Source organism: Eptatretus burgeri, chromosome 13, assembly GCF_056783735.1.
Source record: "Eptatretus burgeri isolate ZD-2024b chromosome 13, Ebu_testis_v1, whole genome shotgun sequence".
NCBI classification, from domain to species: Eukaryota; Metazoa; Chordata; class Myxini; order Myxiniformes; family Myxinidae; genus Eptatretus; species Eptatretus burgeri.
The window spans coordinates 15,597,569-15,618,584 of NC_140973.1; the positions used below are offsets into that span (position 1 = coordinate 15,597,569).

General features: G+C 45.8%; 3 protein-coding genes and 1 pseudogene across 9 annotated transcripts in view; 2 read left to right on the plus strand and 2 right to left on the minus strand.

Moving 5' to 3' along the window:
- CRNKL1 (crooked neck pre-mRNA splicing factor 1) overlaps positions 1-8,811 on the minus strand; it is a 32,812-nt gene extending 24,001 nt beyond the window's left edge. The window contains exons 1-7 of one of the 2 annotated variants that reach the window (XM_085851269.1): positions 8,606-8,811; positions 5,087-5,239; positions 4,839-4,930; positions 2,880-3,038; positions 2,594-2,760; positions 1,356-1,534; positions 1,024-1,194 (exon numbers count right to left, since the gene is read on the minus strand). In XM_085851269.1, coding sequence (XP_085707395.1) covers positions 1,024-1,194; positions 1,356-1,534; positions 2,594-2,760; positions 2,880-2,965 — 603 coding nt within the window. In that variant the 5' untranslated portion in view covers positions 2,966-3,038; positions 4,839-4,930; positions 5,087-5,239; positions 8,606-8,811. Of the gene's footprint in view, positions 1-1,023; positions 1,195-1,355; positions 1,535-2,593; positions 2,761-2,879; positions 3,039-4,838; positions 4,931-5,086; positions 5,240-8,150; positions 8,452-8,605 lie in introns of those variants that run through there. The other variant, XM_085851268.1, reaches the window with a different exon arrangement.
- LOC147013917 (signal recognition particle RNA) lies at positions 3,091-3,231 on the plus strand (annotated as a pseudogene).
- Positions 8,523-21,016, plus strand: part of LOC147013918 (breast cancer metastasis-suppressor 1-like protein) — a 30,316-nt gene continuing 17,822 nt past the window's right edge. For all 3 annotated transcript variants that reach the window (XM_085851284.1, XM_085851286.1, XM_085851285.1), the window contains exons 1-6: positions 8,523-8,758; positions 12,940-13,030; positions 13,639-13,766; positions 15,626-15,705; positions 20,565-20,661; positions 20,819-20,926. In XM_085851284.1, the coding sequence (XP_085707410.1) occupies positions 8,566-8,758; positions 12,940-13,030; positions 13,639-13,766; positions 15,626-15,705; positions 20,565-20,661; positions 20,819-20,926 (697 nt within the window). In that variant the 5' untranslated portion in view covers positions 8,523-8,565. The remainder of the gene's footprint in view (positions 8,759-12,939; positions 13,031-13,638; positions 13,767-15,625; positions 15,706-20,564; positions 20,662-20,818; positions 20,927-21,016) is intronic.
- MBIP (MAP3K12 binding inhibitory protein 1) overlaps positions 13,501-21,016 on the minus strand; it is an 81,083-nt gene continuing 73,567 nt past the window's right edge. For 2 of the 4 annotated variants that reach the window (XM_085851282.1, XM_085851281.1), the window contains exon 10: positions 13,501-13,786. In XM_085851282.1, the coding sequence (XP_085707408.1) occupies positions 13,730-13,786 (57 nt within the window). In that variant the 3' untranslated portion in view covers positions 13,501-13,729. The remainder of the gene's footprint in view (positions 13,787-21,016) is intronic. The other 2 variants (XM_085851279.1, XM_085851277.1) reach the window with 1 other exon arrangement.

The window sequence follows — 21,016 nt, forward strand, 5'->3', positions numbered from 1 at the left end:
TCTGGATGGGTTTCAGGGTAGAGCAGTAGCAGCCGAAACCCGAATCTTATCCAGACTCCATCTCTGTCTGTTTGTTCCTCCTGATGCTCCAGTGCTGTATTTGGTCAGTTATTTGAAATGCAAATTGACCACGATGGTGGGAGGGGAGATGGAGTAAGTGTTGTGCTTGACTATGGTGTTTGACGCTCTGAGGGCTTTGTGAGCTCGCCAGTGGGCAGTGGTTTGTGTGTGTGTGCTTCGCCATCTTAATAAAAGCTCTCCTGCACGGGGCCCCGAGTCCTGAGCCCGAGTTCAGACGTGGTGATTGTACCGGTGCAAATAGTTATCCTCCTCCACAGACACAGGCTCAGGATACTCAACAGAAGACCCTGATGATGAAGCAGGAGAACTAGCAATTGAGATGGGACGAAGTTTTCTCACCATTCGCATGAAAAGTGAGAGTCTTGCATACGTCTTATCGGGTTACGATAAAATGAGTCCTTCATGTCGATATTCTTACTAAATCAATGAAAATCCGTTTCAAAATCTTCAGTTTACGAGATTGCAAACCACTTTTTCCATTATCGAATGTGCTAATATATCGACAGTTTGAGAAATGTAGTATCTCATTGATGACATTTTTACATGATCTTATCGAGCAGATAATATTGAGGTATCGCCCAGCCCGAGCTGCTTCTTTGCTTGACACAGCATTTGAAAAAGGATAGAGCATGGACAAATAATCAAAAACATTGTGCAGGCTTGAAGGGTGCGAATGGCCTCCTCATGCGTTGAAGTTCCTTGTAACGGAACTCGTATTAATATTACATCTCCTTTTCTTATTTGTGCAACATTTGTGCGGCTCCAGAGCACCTGCTGAATTATTTTCCATTGAAGCACCACAAACAGGCAAACCCGGTTGTACAATTAGTGGATTCCAGCATGACAACAGGGAAATGGATCTAATGCCCATGCCTGCGTTTTAACAGCAGAGGAAATTAGGCGGAACATGTAGAGAAAAGCAGGAAGAGCAAAAGTGCCTACCTTGACCTCCTCTTCATACTGAAACCGACGTTTGCCAACAATGACGTCCTCGATTCCACGACGATCCCCATACTTTTTTTCAAAGGTCGTGTAGTACTTGAAGAGTTCTTGAGCATTCTGCTTGGGGATGAGATCTAGTGCATACTTGTAGATCACACGAACGCGATCAAACTGTTGAGCAAACAAGCACACGTCCGAAGCACCCAAACAGACGCAGAACAACATTACACGAAATAAAATGACAAAATGAAAATGCATGTACAGTGAGGAATAAAAGGCTTAAGCTCAGGAATATGTGTAATGCTTGTAAAAATAAAAACAGCAATAAGAACCTCCTTCTGGTGCTCCTCAAAGCGTGAAAAAGCTACGAAAAGCTGTTCTTCAACGTAGTCCTCACCAAAGAACTCGACTGCGCGCTCGTACACACGGCGAGCCAGAGCCACATAGCCATGCTTATCCTCAAAACGTGCGTACTTTATCCAGTTCTTCACTTCCGGGTGCACGATGACAAGTATGAACAGTAAAGGCAACGCAATGAAGATGGATGTCGGGTAAGTACAGGATATTTAGATACACTGAATACAAACCCGACCTGTTTTCTGAGCTGGCAGGATGGCATACACGTACACATACTCGCCTCTAAGCTGTCGACCCTGGGTTAGAATCCCACCGCAGCTATAAACTGTTATTGCAGTGTTCACAGGCAGAGCGATTCATCAATGTGTGTGCCGTCCTTTGTATGGATGTTAAACTGGTGTTCCGTCGACTAGCATTCGTTGGTATACGTAAAAGATTCAATGGTGTCCTCCGCAAAGAGTAAGCTAGCTATCACCGGGCACCATGGTCAAATTACAAATTCCTGCCTTAACCAGCAGAGGCACTTAACCTGTGCTCCTTATCTGGAGCACAGGTTCACGATGCAGCAGAAATCCCCAAAAGTCATTGATAAAAGCCACAATATATATATATATATATATATATATATATATATATATATATATATATATATATATATATATATATATATATATATATATATATATATGAAGTCAGAAGGAAAGCTATTCTACCAGAAGGACATGCAAATCGAATGTGTTGTCTATATATTGCATATGATGGAAAAAGACAGGAAATTTTACATCCCCTATCCCTCCCTTCTTTTTTTCTGCATACTCAATGTTTAAAATGCATTGGTGCAACTATTACAATAATTCTAATTTAAGAAAATTATAAAGTGGAAATTATCTCCAAAATGTGCAATTTTTTTTGCTTGATTTGCAAAATTCATTCATTTCACATGCAGCCTGTGGCTTCTGGTTGCATCATTGCTGGGAGCACAGTTGTGCTGCCAGTGCAATGCCCATTGTTTTAATTAAGCTGGTACTTATTTTCCTGACTTCGGATGGACGACAGGCTGAGTCAACTCACCTAGTATTATTTAACGGCAGGAAAGGGGCTCAAATTAAAGACCCTAAGATCTTAAGCCAGCCACCTTTACCATTAAGCAAACACCAGGCTTAATTGCAAAATATGTTTAGATATACTAATGTTATTCAAGTGATAAGGATATATCTCTCATAAATGCTTCGTGCCCAATCCACTTCCTTGTAGCGAAGCTCGAAGTTGATGTAAGAATGCCAAGCTTGCTCATCTGGTTGCCACTCCATCCAGCGCTCAAACACTTGCCGTGCTCCTGCGACGTTGGATAGCATCTCCTCCATGTAGGTGTACTTGTACCTGCATAACACGGCAAAATATTGTGCTTCTCCGTCGTCAAAAGAAAACCACATTTTCTCACCACATTTAATCTAAGCCAATACGAAGATCATTTTATTTTTATGTGGGGTTGGCCTTACCAGAATTGGTTAACCCGAGGTAAGATGGTGACAGCCCTGTCCCAAATGTTTCGAGCATGGTTCACCTGCCGGTTTTTCATTTCCATCTCGGCATACTTTAACCACAGTGTCACATTGCGGTGATCTACATCCAAAGCACGTTCATAGATGGATCGAGCCCTGAGAAGAACCAGAAAAAAATGAATATATCAATATATACATATAAACATATACCAGGCGTAGTGGCGTGCGCCTGTAATCCGGCTACTCGGAGGCTTGGGTTGGAGGATCGCTTGATGACGGGAGCTCTGCACTGGGCCGCGCTATGATAGGGTGTAGGGCAGCCCGGAATCATGGCGAAACCCAATCCTTATCCCTGTGTCGTAAGAGGCGACCAGGGTTGTGTCAGGATGGGCATCCGGCGTAAAACCTGTGCCAAATCAGTATGCGGATCATAACGGATGATCCGCTGTGGCGACCCCTAACGGGAGCAGCCGAAAGACGAACAACAACATACATATAAACATATACAGTACAACCCTTAAAAACAAGCTCGAATGAACTAAGATCCTCGTCCTCTTAATGATGACGTCATAAAAACGAATACGACGTCATTGTGATGCATCAGGTTTGCGATAAATTATCTGTGCTAATGCCCGGCTTGATTCCCGCAAACAAAATTCAAACAGCTTTCCTAGTTTCGGAGATAATGGTACAGGCGATTTCCATTAGCGGTGATATTATGACGTCAACTTTTTTTCTAGGAAAAATTTCCAACATCGGAGATGGTTACTGCCTGCGCGTGGGCTTTCTGCATATACATGGCAAGTTTCACGAAGATCCGATGAAAACTCTGGGTTGTGAAACAAAAAATGTCAAAAAGTAGGAATGACGTCATAAAAATTGATATGACGTCATAGTGATGTATCATATGTGTGGTAATTCATCTCTGCTAATGCCCTGTTCGATTCCCGCAAACAGAATTCAAAAAGCTTGCCTAGTTTGAGATAATTTTTTAGGTGATTTCCATTAGCGGAGATATTTTGAAGTCATAACTTTTTTCTAGGAGGAATTTTCAAAACCGGAGATGGTTACTTTCTGCGCAGGGTACGTTTACATATGTACGCCAAGTTTCAGGAAGTTTCGATGAAAACTAGGCTGTGAAACAAAAAAATCCACAAGAAGAAGATGAAGAACAACAACGTGAGTAAGACTTGGGAGATCCTTCACGAGGATCTAAAAATTAAACTACAATGAAGTCGATGGCACGCCATCGCAAATCCCCACACACTTCCTTCATAACGCAAAGTTGAAAGACAGCAAAAAGTTCCACCAGGAATGACACAATATCAAATTTTGGGTTAATTTTTTTCCCCGTTTTGATTCCCGAGACCCCAGGTCCCACCCCCCCTTTTTTAGGGTATGAACCGGGGGTGGGGGTCAAATCCAAAAAATCGTTACATATTTCATGCATCCTCCAATGTTGATCAATATGCAAAGTTTCATTAAAAATGTTTTGAAATGTTTCTGTAATTGCATTTCCCAACATAATGAACCTTCAAGTGTGTGTTCAAGGCTCAGATGGTGTAGATCACCAAATGGTCATAAACACACCACTATAACCCACACGATATCATCTTTGGCGACAGAGTTGAGACTTTTTGTAAACTAGAGGAAAACAAAAATGCCACTACAGTAATGATGCAAGGTCCAGAACAAAAGTAGAGAGCAGAGTATGCTCATTATACTAGTAGTGGTAGTAATAATAAGAATAATAGTACAGACCAAATGAAACCAGGCTCATTATTATGGTCAAGTTCCAGCTCGACTGGGCTTCACGCAGGAGAGTGAAAATGCTCCAGGAATTGGACAGGCATAGCGTGAACTTAACAGCACAGACATGTAAATTAGAATCAATAATTGTATGAGGCCACATGGAAGAAGAAGGAAAATAAAAATACTAGTACTGGACTTTCTTACCTCTGAATCTCCTTCAAACTGTCCTCCCATTGTGCGTACTTTATCCAATTACTTATCACGGTCCGGTTCTTTCTGATATTGTCTTCAAAAGCCTGCAAGAAACGAACCTTTCCGAGTCAACACAAAACCGAGAGCATACTCGACAGAGGCAAGTGAACGGTGAACCAGGATTCGCGACACATAAAAATGAGTACAACTAAGATTCTTTTGGTCAGAGGTGAGAAAACCAGTTCAAAAGCACGGCATGCCTTCCTCTTGCGGAGTTTATAATCAGCAAGCTCTTCCTCATCAGAGATCTTCTGGCGAGGAGGTGGCGGCAGAAGCTCGAGCTCCCTCTCTTTGGCTTCACGTAGGAGCTGCTCCGCTGTGATCTGCACATCGGCCGGGGCCTTGTTCTTCACCTGCACGACAGAGCGACGGTGACTGATGCGGATATAGGGGCAACGTGCATTGTGAATACAACGGTGGTAGCAAGCACATTCATTCACACGCCAATTTAACAGGAAAAGCTCTCAACCAAGAGCTGCAGTCGTTTATTCCTACATTTCCCAAGAAGTTTCTGTTTAATGCCCTCTTTCCGTTCCAGTCAATTTACTTTACTTACAAATGCTGCTGCTGCAAATCGAGGCGGCGGGATAAGCTGCATTAGCAGCGTGCTCACCACCGAGCAATGTAACCTGGGTTCGCTCGCTCACATATTAACGTGACACAAATATGCCCTGATGCAGCACCAGGACAACGTGCACATGTCAGAGCATGCGGTCCTTCGGATTGGGACCTCAAGGCAGTTTCCCCATCTGCATTTACGGTGTGGACGTTAACGTACCTCGGCTGCCTCTTGAAAACAGCAGGCCAATGCGTGCTAATAGACGACTAAACTCCTTGCTTGTCAATGCTATTTTTCATTAAATTAATAGGGGTTGTGGATATAGAACAGCCATGATGGACCAAACTTCCTCACATATCCTTCAAAATCTAATAATACAACTTGATCGTCGGCCAATCTCTGATGATAAGTAGTGACAGTGTCGACTGTCGAGCTTTATAAGAATTAAATATTCCATCAAAGCCCCCCGCCCTCCATAGAAATTCTGGTTGCCCCTCCCCTCTATCCTGTACATAATAATTAATCAGCATTACGGGATAAACGACTTGAATGTGTCACCAGCCCTCTCCCCCATCCTCAGGAGGAAAGAGGGAGATTTTAATTGCGCCAATGGCCGGCTCACATGTACCCCCAATGGACCCCAATCACATGTACCCCCAATGGACCCCAATCACATGTACCCCCAATGGACCCCAATCACATGTACCCCCAATGGACCCCAATCACATGTACCCCCAATGGACCCCAATCACATGTACCCCCAATGGACCCCAATCACATGTACCCCCAATGGACCCCAATCACATGTACCCCCAATGGACCCCAATCACATGTACCCCCAATGGACCCCAATCACATGTACCCCCAATGGACCGCAATCACATGTACCCCCAATGCACGCGAATCACATCTACCCCCAATGGACTCCAATCACATGTACCCCCAATGGACTCCAACCACATGTACCCCCAATCACATGTACCCCCAATGGACCCCAATCACATGTACCCACAATGGACCCCAATCACATCTACCCCCAATGGACTCCAATCAAATCTACCCCCAATGGACTCCAATCACATGTACCCCCAATGCACGCGAATCACATCTACCCCCAATGGACTCCAATCACATGTACCCCCAATGGACCCAAATCACATGTACCCCCAATCACATGTACCCCCAATGGACCCCAATCACATGTACCCCCAATCACATGTACCCCCAATGGACCCCAATCACATCTACCCCCAATGGACTCCAATCACATGTCCCCCAATCACATGTACCCCCAATGGACCCCGATCACATCTACCCCCAATGGACTCCAATCACATGTCCCCCCAATCACATGTACCCCCAATGGACCCCAATCACATGTACCCCCAATGGACCCCAATCAAATCTACCCCCAATGGACTCCAATCACATGTACCCCCAATGCACGCGAATCACATGTACCCCCAATGCACGCGACTCACATCTACCCCCAATGGACTCCAATCACATGTAGCCCCAATGGACCCCAATCACATGTACCCCCAATGGACCCCAATCACATGTACCCCCAATGGACCCCAATCACATCTACCCCCAATGGACTCCAATCACATGTACCCCCAATGGACTCCAATCACATGTACCCCCAATGGACTCCAATCACATGTACCCCCAATGGACCCCGATCACATCTACCCCCAATGGACCCCGATCACATGTACCCCCAATGGACCTTGATCACATGTACCTCCAATGGACCCCGATCACATGTACCTCCAATGGACCCCAATCACATGTACCTCAAATGGACCCTGATCACATGTACCCCCAATGGACTCCAATCACATCTACCCCAATGGACCCCAATCACATGTACCTCCAATGGACCCCGATCACATGTACCTCCAATGGACCCCGATCACATGTACCCCCAATGGACCCCAATCACATCTACCCCCAAAGGACTCCAATCACATCTATCTCCAATGGACCCCGATCACATGTACCTCCAATGGACCCCAATCACATCTACCCCCAAAGGACTCCAATCAATTGTACCTCAAATGGACCCTGATCACATGTACCCCCAATGGACTCCAATCACATCTACCCCAATAGACCCCAATCACATGTACCTCCAATGGACCCCGATCACATGTACCTCCAATGGACCCCGATCACATGTACCTCCAATGGACCCCGATCACATGTACCCCCAATGGACCCCAATCACATCTACCCCCAAAGGACCCCAATCACATCTATCTCCAATGGACCCCAATCACATCTACCCCCAATGGACCCCAATCACATCTACCCCCAAAGGACTCCAATCACATCTATCTGCAATGGACCCCGATCACATGTACCTCCAATGGACCCCAATCACATCTACCCCCAAAGGACTCCAATCACATGTACCTCAAATGGACCCTGATCACATGTACCCCCAATGGTCTCCAATCACATCTACCCCAATAGACCCCAATCACATGTACCTCCAATGGACCCCGATCACATGTACCTCCAATGGACCCCGATCACATCTACCCCCAAAGGACCCCAATCACATCTATCTCCAATGGACCCCGATCACATGTACATGGACTTCAATCACATTTATCCCACATGCAAAATGTGCAGCTCGGCCAAGGCATTTTCGATTCTCCAGAGTACACAACATCCCGGGTTTGCTTTGAACTCACCTTCGCCACCTTGGGAATACGGAGCTTCCCGCCTGTCGTCGCCATGATGAAATTTTAATGTCACAAAATCTGAGCAACGACGGTGAAGGTGATGAAGGAACAAAGTAAAACTCTCTAACATCGAGTAACAAAAACTCAACTAACGCCTCGGGCCTAACTGGAGGAACCAGGAATCTTCCTCCTCCATCAGTGACGTCAGGACGGCGGAACAAAACGTTTGTGACGTTGTTCGCTTCACGTTTCTTTATTGTTCCATTTGAGAGGACTCGAGCTTTACTTTCCCTCATCAATTGCTTTGGCTTTGTGTTTAATAATAACCAGAGAGATTTTTTTTCACGCTCGTCATGTCCAGAAAAATAATTCCGTCATTTAGCACTTCCGACAATGGCGAGCGGTCGGGAACTGAGATCTCTTCATGAACGTTAAAAACCGACGTTGTGTTTGGAATTTTGTACCTGTCAGAAAGGTTGCGGCGGCCATGCCGAGCCGAGCGCGGAGAGACGTGAGGGAGCTGAATGACGATGCGGAGGATGAGATTGCGGACAGTTCTGAGGAGGAGGAGGAGGAGAGCGGCTCGTTCGCGTCGGATGGCGGGGAAACCTCCTCCGGTACGAGGATACTCGGCCAGTCGAGGCCGTAGGCCTCTTGGGGCTTTCTTGGTGATAAACAACGATCAAATAACACCCGTCGCTTCGCTGTGAGGGAATACTAAGAGGAGGGAGGAGGGTGAGGAGGGAGGAGGGTGGGGGGGGAAACGGGAGGGAGGAGGGTGGGGGGGAAACGGGAGGGAGGGTGGGGGGGAAACGGGAGGGAGGGTGGGGGGAAACGGGAGGGAGGAGGGGGGGGAAACGGGAGGGAGGGTGGGGGGGAAACGGGAGGGAGGGTGGGGGGGAAACGGGAGGGAGGGTGGGGGGGGAAACGGGAGGGAGGAGGGTGGGGGGGAAACGGGAGGGAGGAGGGTGGGGGGGGAAACGGGAGGGAGGAGGGTGGGGGGGAAACGGGAGGGAGGAGGGTGGGGGGGAAACGGGAGGGAGGAGGGTGGGGGGGAAACGGGAGGGAGGAGGGTGGGGGGAAACGGGAGGGAGGAGGGTGGGGGGGGAAACGGGAGGGAGGAGGGTGGGGGGGAAACGGGAGGGAGGAGGGTGGGGGGGAAACGGGAGGGAGGAGGGTGGGGGGGGAAACGGGAGGGAGGAGGGTGGGGGGGAAACGGGAGGGAGGAGGGTGGGGGGGAAACGGGAGGGAGGAGGGTGGGGGGGAAACGGGAGGGAGGAGGGTGGGGGGGAAACGGGAGGGAGGAGGGTGGGGGGGAAACGGGAGGGAGGAGGGTGGGGGGAAACGGGAGGGAGGAGGGTGGGGGGGGGAAACGGGAGGGAGGAGGGTGGGGGGGAAACGGGAGGGAGGAGGGTGGGGGGGAAACGGGAGGGAGGAGGGTGGGGGGAAACGGGAGGGAGGAGGGTGGGGGGAAACGGGAGGGAGGAGGAGGGTGGGGGGAAACGGGAGGGAGGAGGGTGGGGGGAAACGGGAGGGAGGAGGGTGGGGGGGAAACGGGAGGGAGGAGGGTGGGGGGGAAACGGGAGGGAGGAGGGTGGGGGGAAACGGGAGGGAGGAGGGTGGGGGGAAACGGGAGGGAGGAGGGTGGGGGGAAACGGGAGGGAGGAGGGTGGGGGGAAACGGGAGGGAGGAGGGTGGGGGGGAAACGGGAGGGAGGAGGGTGGGGGGAAACGGGAGGGAGGAGGGTGGGGGGAAACGGGAGGGAGGAGGGTGGGGGGAAACGGGAGGGAGGAGGGTGGGGGGGAAACGGGAGGGAGGAGGGTGGGGGGGAAACGGGAGGGAGGAGGGTGGGGGGAAACGGGAGGGAGGAGGGTGGGGGGGAAACGGGAGGGAGGAGGGTGGGGGGAAACGGGAGGGAGGAGGGTGGGGGGGAAACGGGAGGGAGGAGGGTGGGGGGAAACGGGAGGGAGGAGGGTGGGGGGAAACGGGAGGGAGGAGGGTGGGGGGGAAACGGGAGGGAGGAGGGTGGGGGGAAACGGGAGGGAGGAGGGTGGGGGGAAACGGGAGGGAGGAGGGTGGGGGGAAACGAGAGGGAGGAGGAGGGGGGAAACGAGAGGGAGGAGGAGGGTGGGGGGAAAACGAGAGGGAGGAGGAGGAGGAGGGTGGGGGAAAACGAGAGGGAGGAGGAGGAGGAGGGTGGGGGAAAACGAGAGGGAGGAGGAGGAGGAGGGTGGGGAAAACGAGAGGGAGGAGGCGGAGGAGGGTGGGGGAAAACGAGAGGGAGGAGGAGGAGGGTGGGGGAAAACGAGAGGGAGGAGGAGGGTGAGGGAGGAGGAGGGTGGGGGAAAACGAGAGGGTGGGGGGAAAACGGGAGGGAGGAGGGTGGGGGAAAACGAGAGGGAGGAGGAGGGTGGGGGAAAACGAGAGGGTGGGGGAAAACGAGAGGGAGGAGGGTGGGGGAAAACGAGAGGGAGGAGGGTGGGGGAAAACGAGAGGGAGGAGGGTGGGGGAAACGAGAGGGAGGAGGGTGGGGGAAAACGAGAGGGAGGAGGGTGGGGGGAAACGAGAGGGAGGAGGGTGGGGGAAAACGAGAGGGAGGAGGAGGGTGGGGGAAAACGAGAGGGAGGAGGAGGAGGAGGGTGGGGGAAAACGAGAGAGAGAGAGAGAGAGAGAGAGAGAGAGAGAGAGAGAGAGAGAGAGAGAGAGAGAGAGAGAGAGAGAGAGAGAGAGAGAGAGAGAGAGAGAGAGAGAGAGAGAGAGAGAGAGAGAGAGAGACAGAGAGAGAGAGAGAGAGAGAGAGAGAGAGAGAGAGAGAGAGAGAGAGAGAGAGAGAGAGAGACAGAGAGAGAGAGAGACAGAGAGAGAGAGAGACAGAGAGAGAGAGAGACAGAGAGAGAGAGAGACAGAGAGAGAGAGAGACAGAGAGAGAGAGAGACAGAGAGAGAGAGAGACAGAGAGAGAGAGACAGAGAGAGAGAGAGACAGAGAGAGAGAGAGACAGAGAGAGAGAGAGACAGAGAGAGAGAGAGACAGAGAGAGAGAGAGACAGAGAGAGAGAGAGACAGAGAGAGAGACAGAGAGAGAGAGAGACAGAGAGAGAGAGAGACAGAGAGAGAGAGAGACAGAGAGAGAGAGACAGACAGACAGACAGACAGACAGACAGACGGCAATAAAACACGCCCAAACAGCAACATTTTCTTTTGAACCAGACGGGAGCATTTAAAGCCCATACTGCCTGCCTGTTTGCCTGCCTGTTTGCCTGCATGCTCATACATGTTGTGTGACCTTTGCACCCTTCCTGTTGGCTCACTCTGAATCTGATTCATGCATGATACACTCTGGGGAATATATTTTAAATTCAAAGCTAAACTTTAAAATTCACTCCCAAATAGTTCCCTGAACAGAGGGGGAGGGGTGAGAAGGGAGGAGGGGTGGTGGAGCTCATAGAAGTGAGGAAGGAGTGAGCTATGAAGGGGGAGGGGGGAGAGCAATGCTTCACCAAACATCACTTTACACTCAGGGAGAGGGTGGGAGCGTGGCAGAGAGGGGAAGTGGGGAGGAAGGAGGTTTTGGAGGAGGTATGCGTGAGGGGAGGGGTTCTCGACTTGTGTTTGATAGTGAGACTTGGGGAGAAGGTGGGAGTGGGGGGGGGGAGAAGGTGGGAGTGGGGGGGAGCAATACAGGATTGAACGAAATTCGGTACGTTAAAACAGCACACGGAGACTGCTGGGAGATGTCCATGGGGGTGGAGAGGGGAGGGGAAGGGAATGCAGCATGAAGGGAGGGGAAGGGAAGGTAGCAAGAGGGAAGGGAAGGCAGTGAGAGGAGGAAGGGGGAAGGCAGCACAATGGGGTGGGGGGTGAAGGGTGGTGGCAGCGTGAAGGGGTGGGGGAGGCAGCGTGAGGGGAAGGGGAGGCGGTGTGAGGGGAGGGAAAGGGAAAGGGGAGGCAGCATGAGGGGAGGGAAAGGGGAGGCAGCGTGAGGGGAGGGAAAGGGGAGGCAGCATGAGGGGAGGGAAAGGAGAGGTGGTGTGAGGGGAGGGAAAGGAGAGGTGGTGTGAGGGGAGGGAAAGGGGAGGAAGCATGAGGGGAGGGAAAGGGGAGGCAGCATGAGGGGAGGGAAATGGGAGGCGGTGTGAGGGGAGGGAAAGGGGAGGCAGCATGAGGGGAGGGAAAGGGGAGGCAGCGTGAGGGGAAGGAAAAAGGGGGGCAGTGTTAGAGAATGGGAAGGCAGCATGATGAGTGTGTTTGTAATATATATATATATATATATATATATATATATATATATATATATATATATATATATATATATATATATATATATATATATATATATATATATATCTCTTCTTCTTTCGGCTGGTCCCGTTAGAGGTCGCCACAGCGGATCATCCGTATGATCCGCATAGTGATTTGGCACATGTTTTACACCGGATGCCCTTCCTGACGCAACCCTGGTCGCCTCTTACGACACAGGGATAGGGTACACCTATTTAACCGGGGTATACACCGGCCCAGTACACTGGTACTCATTTGATTTTACATCCCCTATCTTATTATATATATATATATATATATATATATATATATATATATATATATATATATATATATATATATATATATATATATATATATATATATATATATATATATATATATAAAAATATAATATTTGCAATGCCTTCATTTGGAGCTTTCCATCCTGCTAACAAGAAGACATGTTCTCTTATATTGTAATGGTGAATGATGGTTCAGGTGCTGGTTATGTTTGCAAGTGTTTTTCTTGTCTCTCAGAGCTGGACGAACTGGAATGTCAAAAGCGAAAGATGGAATGTCTCGATGAGATGTCTGAACTGGAGCAGAGATTCATGGACTTGAAAGAACAGTGAGATCTTTCTTTTAACAGCACAGATTGAAAGCAGCTTCGTTTGAGTGGATTTAAGAAGCCCACACAGGATATTATGATGTGGAAATAGATTTAAAGTTATCTCCGGACTTCACAAATACTCCAGATTGTAATACAGTCCTGTACGTACCATTCGTCATCATGTTTGCTACCCATTGATCATGAACATCGTTATGAATTGATCCATCAAACTAATCAATGCATTGCATCTGTAATTGAATAATGGCTGAGTTGCCTCTTGAGCTGAAGGGTTCTTGTTAATTTTAGATACTAGTACAGCCACTCCCTACAGAAACGGCTGGAAGACATGTTATTGTTGTGGTTCTGCGAAGCCGGCACTCCCCCAAGGCTAAGGCATACAACATATAGTTATGATTATTATGATTCTACTTTATAAAGTTAGTTAATTATCGTTAATTATTATGATTCTACTTAATGTACGATTCAGGCTCAACTTTAATTTTGATTGAAAAAAAACAAAAAACATTTTTAGTTCCAGCTTCAATGGAGCATTCATTCTGTAGTTGTTTGTAATCTTGTAGTCTCGGGTGCATTTATACAATAAATATCTTTCTACCCCTTTGCAGGTTATACAAGGAGCGGCTGCACCAAGTTCATGACAAGCTGGAGGAAGTGTTGTGCGAGGCAGCTCCAGAGTACACTGAGCCATTGGCCGGGCTACAGCAGGACCTTCAAATTCGTTCGGAAGTGGCAGGTGGCTGCAGCATGCGTACTCTGAAGGGGGTGGGGGTGGTGGGATCAGCAGGAGTGGGAGAGATAAGAGATTGATAAGTCAGACAATGTGGTCATTGTAATCAGTCATTGTAATCAAGATTTTGTGCATTGAGGAACTTTTCCATTTAATCATTGAGTTAAAAACTATATCCTTTTTATGTCTCTGCTGATAAAGTTGCAGGAGGTATTATGTTTTCGGGTTGTCCGTACATACATATGTACGTCCGTCAGGTCAGGTTAGGTCAGGTATGGGAGCATGCACCAGAGCAGCGCGTCGCTGCGTCCACTTTCCGCCGGTACTCCAGGGGCCTCCGTCTGGCCATCCCTTAGGCAGATGCCTGGCCCATCCCCATCTCCTACATCAGTCCATGCTATTTTTTTCTGTTTTCTCTGTCACCGCTTATACGATTGACACAGAATTTTCACCGTAAATGCGACTACTCATGTAGAATTTTTATATCGTAATTATGTCGTCATAGATCAGGTGGTGTGGCGTCCATGTTGGAAAAAAGGAAAAACTTTGGACCTCTGTATTTCCAAAAACGCTCCATGGAAAAAAATTTAAACTTGGCACATGTTAAGTACTCCCCATGGGAAAGAAGTGTGATTTTTTTTGGATGATGTCATAGGTGGCTTCGTTACGACGTCATAATTGCATACTCAAACACTTTATCCGATCAGTATGAAAATTTTTGAGGGTCATCTTGGGATAAATTGTACAGGGGAAAAAATTGATGACGTTATCAGTCACGTGGTTCGGCGGCCATAATGTTTTTCACATAAAAATCTTCTCCGAAACAGCTGAGCATATAGAGGTCAAACTTTACAGGTATGATCACCTATCCACAAGAACCAAAAAGTTATCTCCCTATGATGTCATAGGTCACATGGTTTGGCATCGATTTTTTTTTTTTTTTTTGAGTAATAAACCTTTAAAAAATCTTCTTCCCCAGAACAACTTGACAGATCAAGGGGAAACTTCACCCAAATGTTCCTCAAGCTGTGGGGATACAAAGGTGTTCACCAATAATTAATAGGTCACATGGTCTGGCAGCCATATTGGATTGAACGAAAATCTTCAAAAAATTATTTCTCTTCAACCGCTTCATCAATCAAAGTGAAACGCTACAAACAATTATTATCTAATAGTCATTGGGATCTAATAGTCTAATAGTCATTGTAACAGTGTAACATTCTCGAGTGTTATAAAGGGTAAACAAGAATGGTGAGGTAATTCTAAAGATGATGTTGATGATATAAAAGGTAATTCTAAAGGATAAGTCTAATGGATTCCACTCGTTTCTAGGCTTTGCCTATTTCATTGTTTAAAATTCCAAACTGCACTGCTTCCTTCGGACACGGGTGCGATTTTGATTTATTTATTTATGTATTTAAATAAAGCTTGCATGTCACTACATGTTCTTATGCCTCCACAGCCAAAGGGATTGTGTGTGTGTCCGTCCGTGTGTGCGAAGCATATTTCCATAACCGCGATAATTTGTGAACTGATGAAGGGATTTTGACCAAACTTGGCATAAGTATGGACTGAGATACAAACATGAACTTATTAAATTTAGTGTTCAACAAGTCAAAGATCATGTGCCCTTTGAAAATCATTTTGCAGATCATAAATCAAGCTAGAAGCATCTGATGTTACCTCTCTCTTTCTCTCTCACACCCTTTCTCATGTGGCCTTTAATTGAGACAAAATGTAACAGTGGGTTGATATTTAACATGGGCGGGGGCATGTTTATCAACACATTCACATCAAATTCTATGGTTTTTATTTATTTGTGAGACATGATACACAAAAGGCTTCCATCATTTCTTTTCTTGCAGGTTTGTACAAAGAATACAGGCTAAAAGGTATCGAACGCAAACACGAGTGTGAAAAGCAATCCGCTTTGCAAGCATTTCAGGTAATAATGCCATGTTTTGTTTGTGCTATATGATAAACCACCGTTTCACCAAACCAATGGATTGCGTTGGTTGATGTTTCCGTCTGAGAGCTCATGATCCTGTGTTGGCATTTCATATTCTATGTTGATTTATCCATTGTTTATGATGCGTTTGTCATGCCTGTCATATGCAGTAGGTTACAAAAGTCTGAGTCAACTTCAATCAATGCCAAACTTTCTCATACCATAATTTCAAACAGCACTTTTTCATAGTGTTGAATATACCTGTACTCGCAGGGTAACCACCACACGGGCAATCTTGTTCCAAGCATGCAACATGTTGTTTTGACACATCCCTGTATTTGGGTAGTGTATAGGCAACAGACCGCTGCCTCGATCGCTCCCAAAAATATAAATAACCCGGGTTACACAATTGAAGGAAAAATATGCGTACTGCTTATGTGCATGTATTTAATAGATCGTGATTATATAGCTCGGATAATTCCAATTCCACTGGCCCATAGGCTGACACCAATGGCCTGAAGCCTGTGGCCTATGTGTACGGTCGCCTTGACAAGACCCATGATGCCTATCGGCTTCAACCTTTTGATATTTGATGATCCTTTAAATTATCAGTTGCTTAGGTTGTCTCGGAATGGAAAACTTATCGGAGGGCATTGCGATTGTGAACATGATACTTCCAAAGATGTCTTAGGTACTAAAATGGTGGACATGATTTTTAGCTCATCTGGAACGTAGTTCCGTGGAGCTTATGGGATTACATGTCATCCGTCGTCCATCTGTCTGTCCGCAAATATTTGCAACTTCTCTGAAACTACACGTACAATTTTGCTGAAACTTTACCACAACCTTCATCACCCTGTATACACCAAAGTTTGTTCATGGCATTAAAAACCAGAGAGTTGGTGTCAAAGCCACCCAATGCTCGCCTGTTTATACATTTATCGTTTTTAAAAGACTAGTCTAATAATATTTTTTATAAAGCATTGCAGTGAAGTCTGATCCAAATAATTTTAAAGCAATATATGTATTTGTATATTGTAATCAGTAAAAAATAGTGTGGTAGATAAAAACATTAGAAAGGAAAAAACTTTAACGTTGATGTGCTACAAAATAGTTAAGTTCAAAACAGGTCAAAAATTTAAAACATTTGAAATTATTTTTTAATTTAAACTTCACTACATCAATAATATACCCCAAAGGAACCTCCATGCCAAATATCAGCATCCTAGTACACATATTAAATGAATGGCAAGCTTCTAAATAACTTGCACCAAAAACTTTAACATTTTCACGCTCACGCTCACGCCGGGGGTATCGCTATAGCTCTCTGTTCTTCGAACAGGCGAGCTAAAAATCAGCACCTCAGGGTGCCTACGGGGCTTGCCTCCCAAAATATGTATTTGCTTTCTTCTCAGAAACTACACATGCAATTCAGATGAAACTTGACCACAACCTTCATCGCCTGTGATGCACCAAAATTTGTTCACAGCATTAAGAAATCAGGGTCTGAGGAGTCTATGGATTGAGTTTCTTGGGGGGGTTCCCCCCCCCCTAAAGAGGTATTTGCTTTCTTCTCCAAAACTACACATATAATTTTGATGAAACTTCATCACAACCTTCATCACCTGTGATGTACTATAGTTTGTTCACAACATTAAAAAATTGTGGGCTAAAGGGGTCTATGGGGGGGGTCACCCCCCAAATTATGTATTTGCTGTAACATTGGTTCATTGGTACATTTTGCCGATTCCGTCCCATGTTGATTTCCTCCTCAGTATCATTACTCTTCCAGGAGAACACCCAGATGTATTGCCCGTTTTATTTTTTTCAGATTACAATTGTGCGTGACATCAGGCCAGCTTTCCAACCAATTGCTATAGAGCGGACATACGTACATATATACATACATACAAACACTTGCTCTATTATATGTAGAGATTTATGATGCAGTCGTTATTATTTACAAACTTTGTCTTCACTGAATAAATGATGGGTCAATACATTTGTGAGAGACATAAGATTTATGTGAGCAGTCTGATTATGCTCTGGAGTGCATTACAAAAGTATTGGGGAAAAATTATCTCAAACATAATCCATAAACTAATTGAATCAATGCCAAATAGAGTTGAGACAGCTCTCAAGGCAAAAGAAGGTCACACTGATCATTTAATACTAGCAAAGGTATCCAGTGTTGTCAGGCAATGCCGGTTTCTTCCTCCTACCCTTTCCCCTCCCTCATCCCACTCTTTCCCATCCCTCATCCCACTCTTTCCCATCCCTCATCCCACCCTTTCCCCTTCCTCACCCCCACCCCACCGCCTCTCTCTCCACCCTCTGCCTCCCCCTTCCCAAAAAGATACTAGGCGTTGCTCGGAATCTAACATGCATTGGACAACCACAATTAAGCACATGTTTAGAGACAAACATTTTATTTATCAACCTGTAAAATATTGAACAGAATTATCAATAAAATGGAATGTATTATTGTAATGCTTTTGGGAGGCAATATTGAATGTTTTTCTATCAAGGGCCAGAACAAGTAAATTGCTTGGTGTTCTTCTTCTCAAGAGCAGTCCACATAAAGTTGTGGAAAAAAAAAAGTGACCATGTGAAAAAGATATTCAAAATCTGTTTTGTTGTCAGACAATCGGAAGAGACTCTCAAAACAACTGTATAGGTATACGGATCAAAATTGCTTATTTTTAATTTTTTTTCAGGGTGGATATGTCATTTCGTTAGCTAAGGTGGTAACATTTTTCTACAAACTCTTCTTTCACCCTTGAGAGTTACGTTGTTAGATGAGCAGTACAATTATCTTTAAAGCGATGTATAGGTTGTGTTTGTACTATTTTCGGTTTGAGAACAAGAGGTCACATGACTCATTTGCCTATCTTACCGATCATTGTAAGAGTAATTTTTCACATCTGATACCATATTTGACGATCGGAGCTCACAATCTCACCAATTATATTGGTATCCATCGCGATTAACCATGGGAGCTCAGAGAAGTAAGGTCACAAACACGCTAACAAACCTCACCCGCCGCTTCGCTGAATATTGAGTTGGTGGGAGCATAGCCTTCTTTAAATATATATGCTTGTACGCTTAGTTATAAGAATCGATGCTTTATTAAAACGTTCAGATTTCACTCCAGATTTCGACACTTATTTAGTCCACGAGATCCAATTCTCAAATCCGAAATAATATTTTGACGATATACTTTAGTCCGTGAGAGTAGATTGTATTTCCAAGGCAAGGCATGTTTGAATCGGCAAAATCAAAATGATGGCTAAGACCCCTGCGAGGTGAAATTGGGCTCACCAAGGATGAGCCTTTCATGAAGGTAAAAGCCATTAATAATTATCTTCAAAAGGGATGGTCAACTTTACCCAAATACCCAGTTTTCATTCATGCACTTCTTTGGAGTTCCCTTATTATGTGCATGGAAAGTTTTGGGGCCACTAAGTTTTGGAGTTATGGAGGACACACACTGACAAACTGAGTGCATGACACACTGACTGACTGACTGGCACACTGACATTTATTATGATAAATAAGTATTACCATATCCTTAAGATTTCATAGAAATCCTGAGAAAATGCTTTTGGTTTCGTATTTTAACGATTTATTTTATATCTAATTTAATAAATTTGCAACTGGACTCAGACTTTTGTACGTATAAGTTTCGTACGTATAAGTTTCACTGAGTATAAGGTTTCACTGTTTCACTGTACGTATAAGTTTCACCGAGTCTTTGATCGGTCTCGCAAAAGTGGATATTTTATGAAAATAATGGTTGTTTGTCCATGCTCTATCACTTTTTAAATGCTGAGCTTCAAGCAGGGAGGCAGCATGCACCATTTTTAGTCTTTGGTATGACTCGTCTGGGGGTTTGAACTGCCGACCTCCCAGACGCAGAGCAGATGCTCTAACATGACCAAGTGTGGTTGAAAGGCTGTATGATTTTCTTTCACATTAATCTCTCATTTCACTTTACTCCATTTAACTGTGAATTGTATCGAGGGTGTGGGCTTGGGATCCTAGGGTCCTGAGTTCAAATCCCGCTCGGCCGTTAAATTAATACCAGGTGGGGTTGACTCTGCCTGTCATCCTTTCAAGGTCGGCAAAATGATTGCCAGCTTGCTGGTATCCTGTGTCGGAGTGATGACCCGTCCAGGATTGTGCCCAATAGCCAAGGAGACTGCTTCGGCAGCACCAATGCTCCGCACAGAGTATGGCCCCAATGGATGGATGCATGGAATGGATTGACTCAGCCTGCCTGTCATCCTTCTGACGTTGGCAAAATGAGTACCAGCTTGCTGAGATTATTGAGCCATTCGAGCATCCTGCATTGGAGTGGCGACCCATCCAGAATTGTACCCAATAGCCTCGGAGAGTGCATCGGCAGCATTAACGCTCTGTACAGAGTATGGTCTCGATTGATGGAGGGATGGATGTATCGAGGGTAAATGTGACTGAATAAAAGGAAAAAGAATCCATTGGTAAGACAAGCTAATTTAATGCCAATCCTGCATCAGGATTTGCACAAGGAAACACAGAATTACATATATACTGTATGAGGCTATTTGACCCATCTTGACTTTGTTGCATCCCAAATCCAACATTCCAAGTTAACATGCCATGCTTGTAAAATAAGTAAAAAATATCAAATGAAATGGGACAACAATGTATTTGGAGGCAAATTTGAAGTCTGATTGAACCATCATACATATACAAACAATTTTTATTTTCATTATCACTGCATTGTACAAGTATTTATACATTGCTGTTGCTGAACAAAATTGTCAGCCCTTTTAAAAAATTTTTAAAATCTTTTGAATTGAATATTCACCTAGAGCGAAAAGCTTCTGCTGTTGGAGTCTCTGCAAGAAGAGTTACAGTCCCGAATTCGGAAGGCAGAAGATGAACGAAAGGTTTTCTCTTCTCGACCAGGTGGCTCATCCTGCCGAGCCAACTTTGCAGTGGCTAAACCTTTGTGTTATGTGTTTCTATCCTTTTGAACCATACATTATAAATACTGTGTTCTGTTTCTTTCATGCTGATTAGTGGGTGTCGGAGATGCGTGAATGGGTCTTTTACCTTCCATTAGGTAAGCGTGAAATAACGAAGCAATGCAACGGAAGCCGTTTTAAACGCAGTAAAAGGAAATGCCAGCCAACGAGTATTGAGAAGAAAAAACGACCAGTGACCATCACCGATATCCTTTCTTGTATACCTTGCTGCTGTTTGTGCGATTGCTGTGTGTACCACTGGCTGCATGGCTGCACAGCTCTTGTTCATAGTGCTG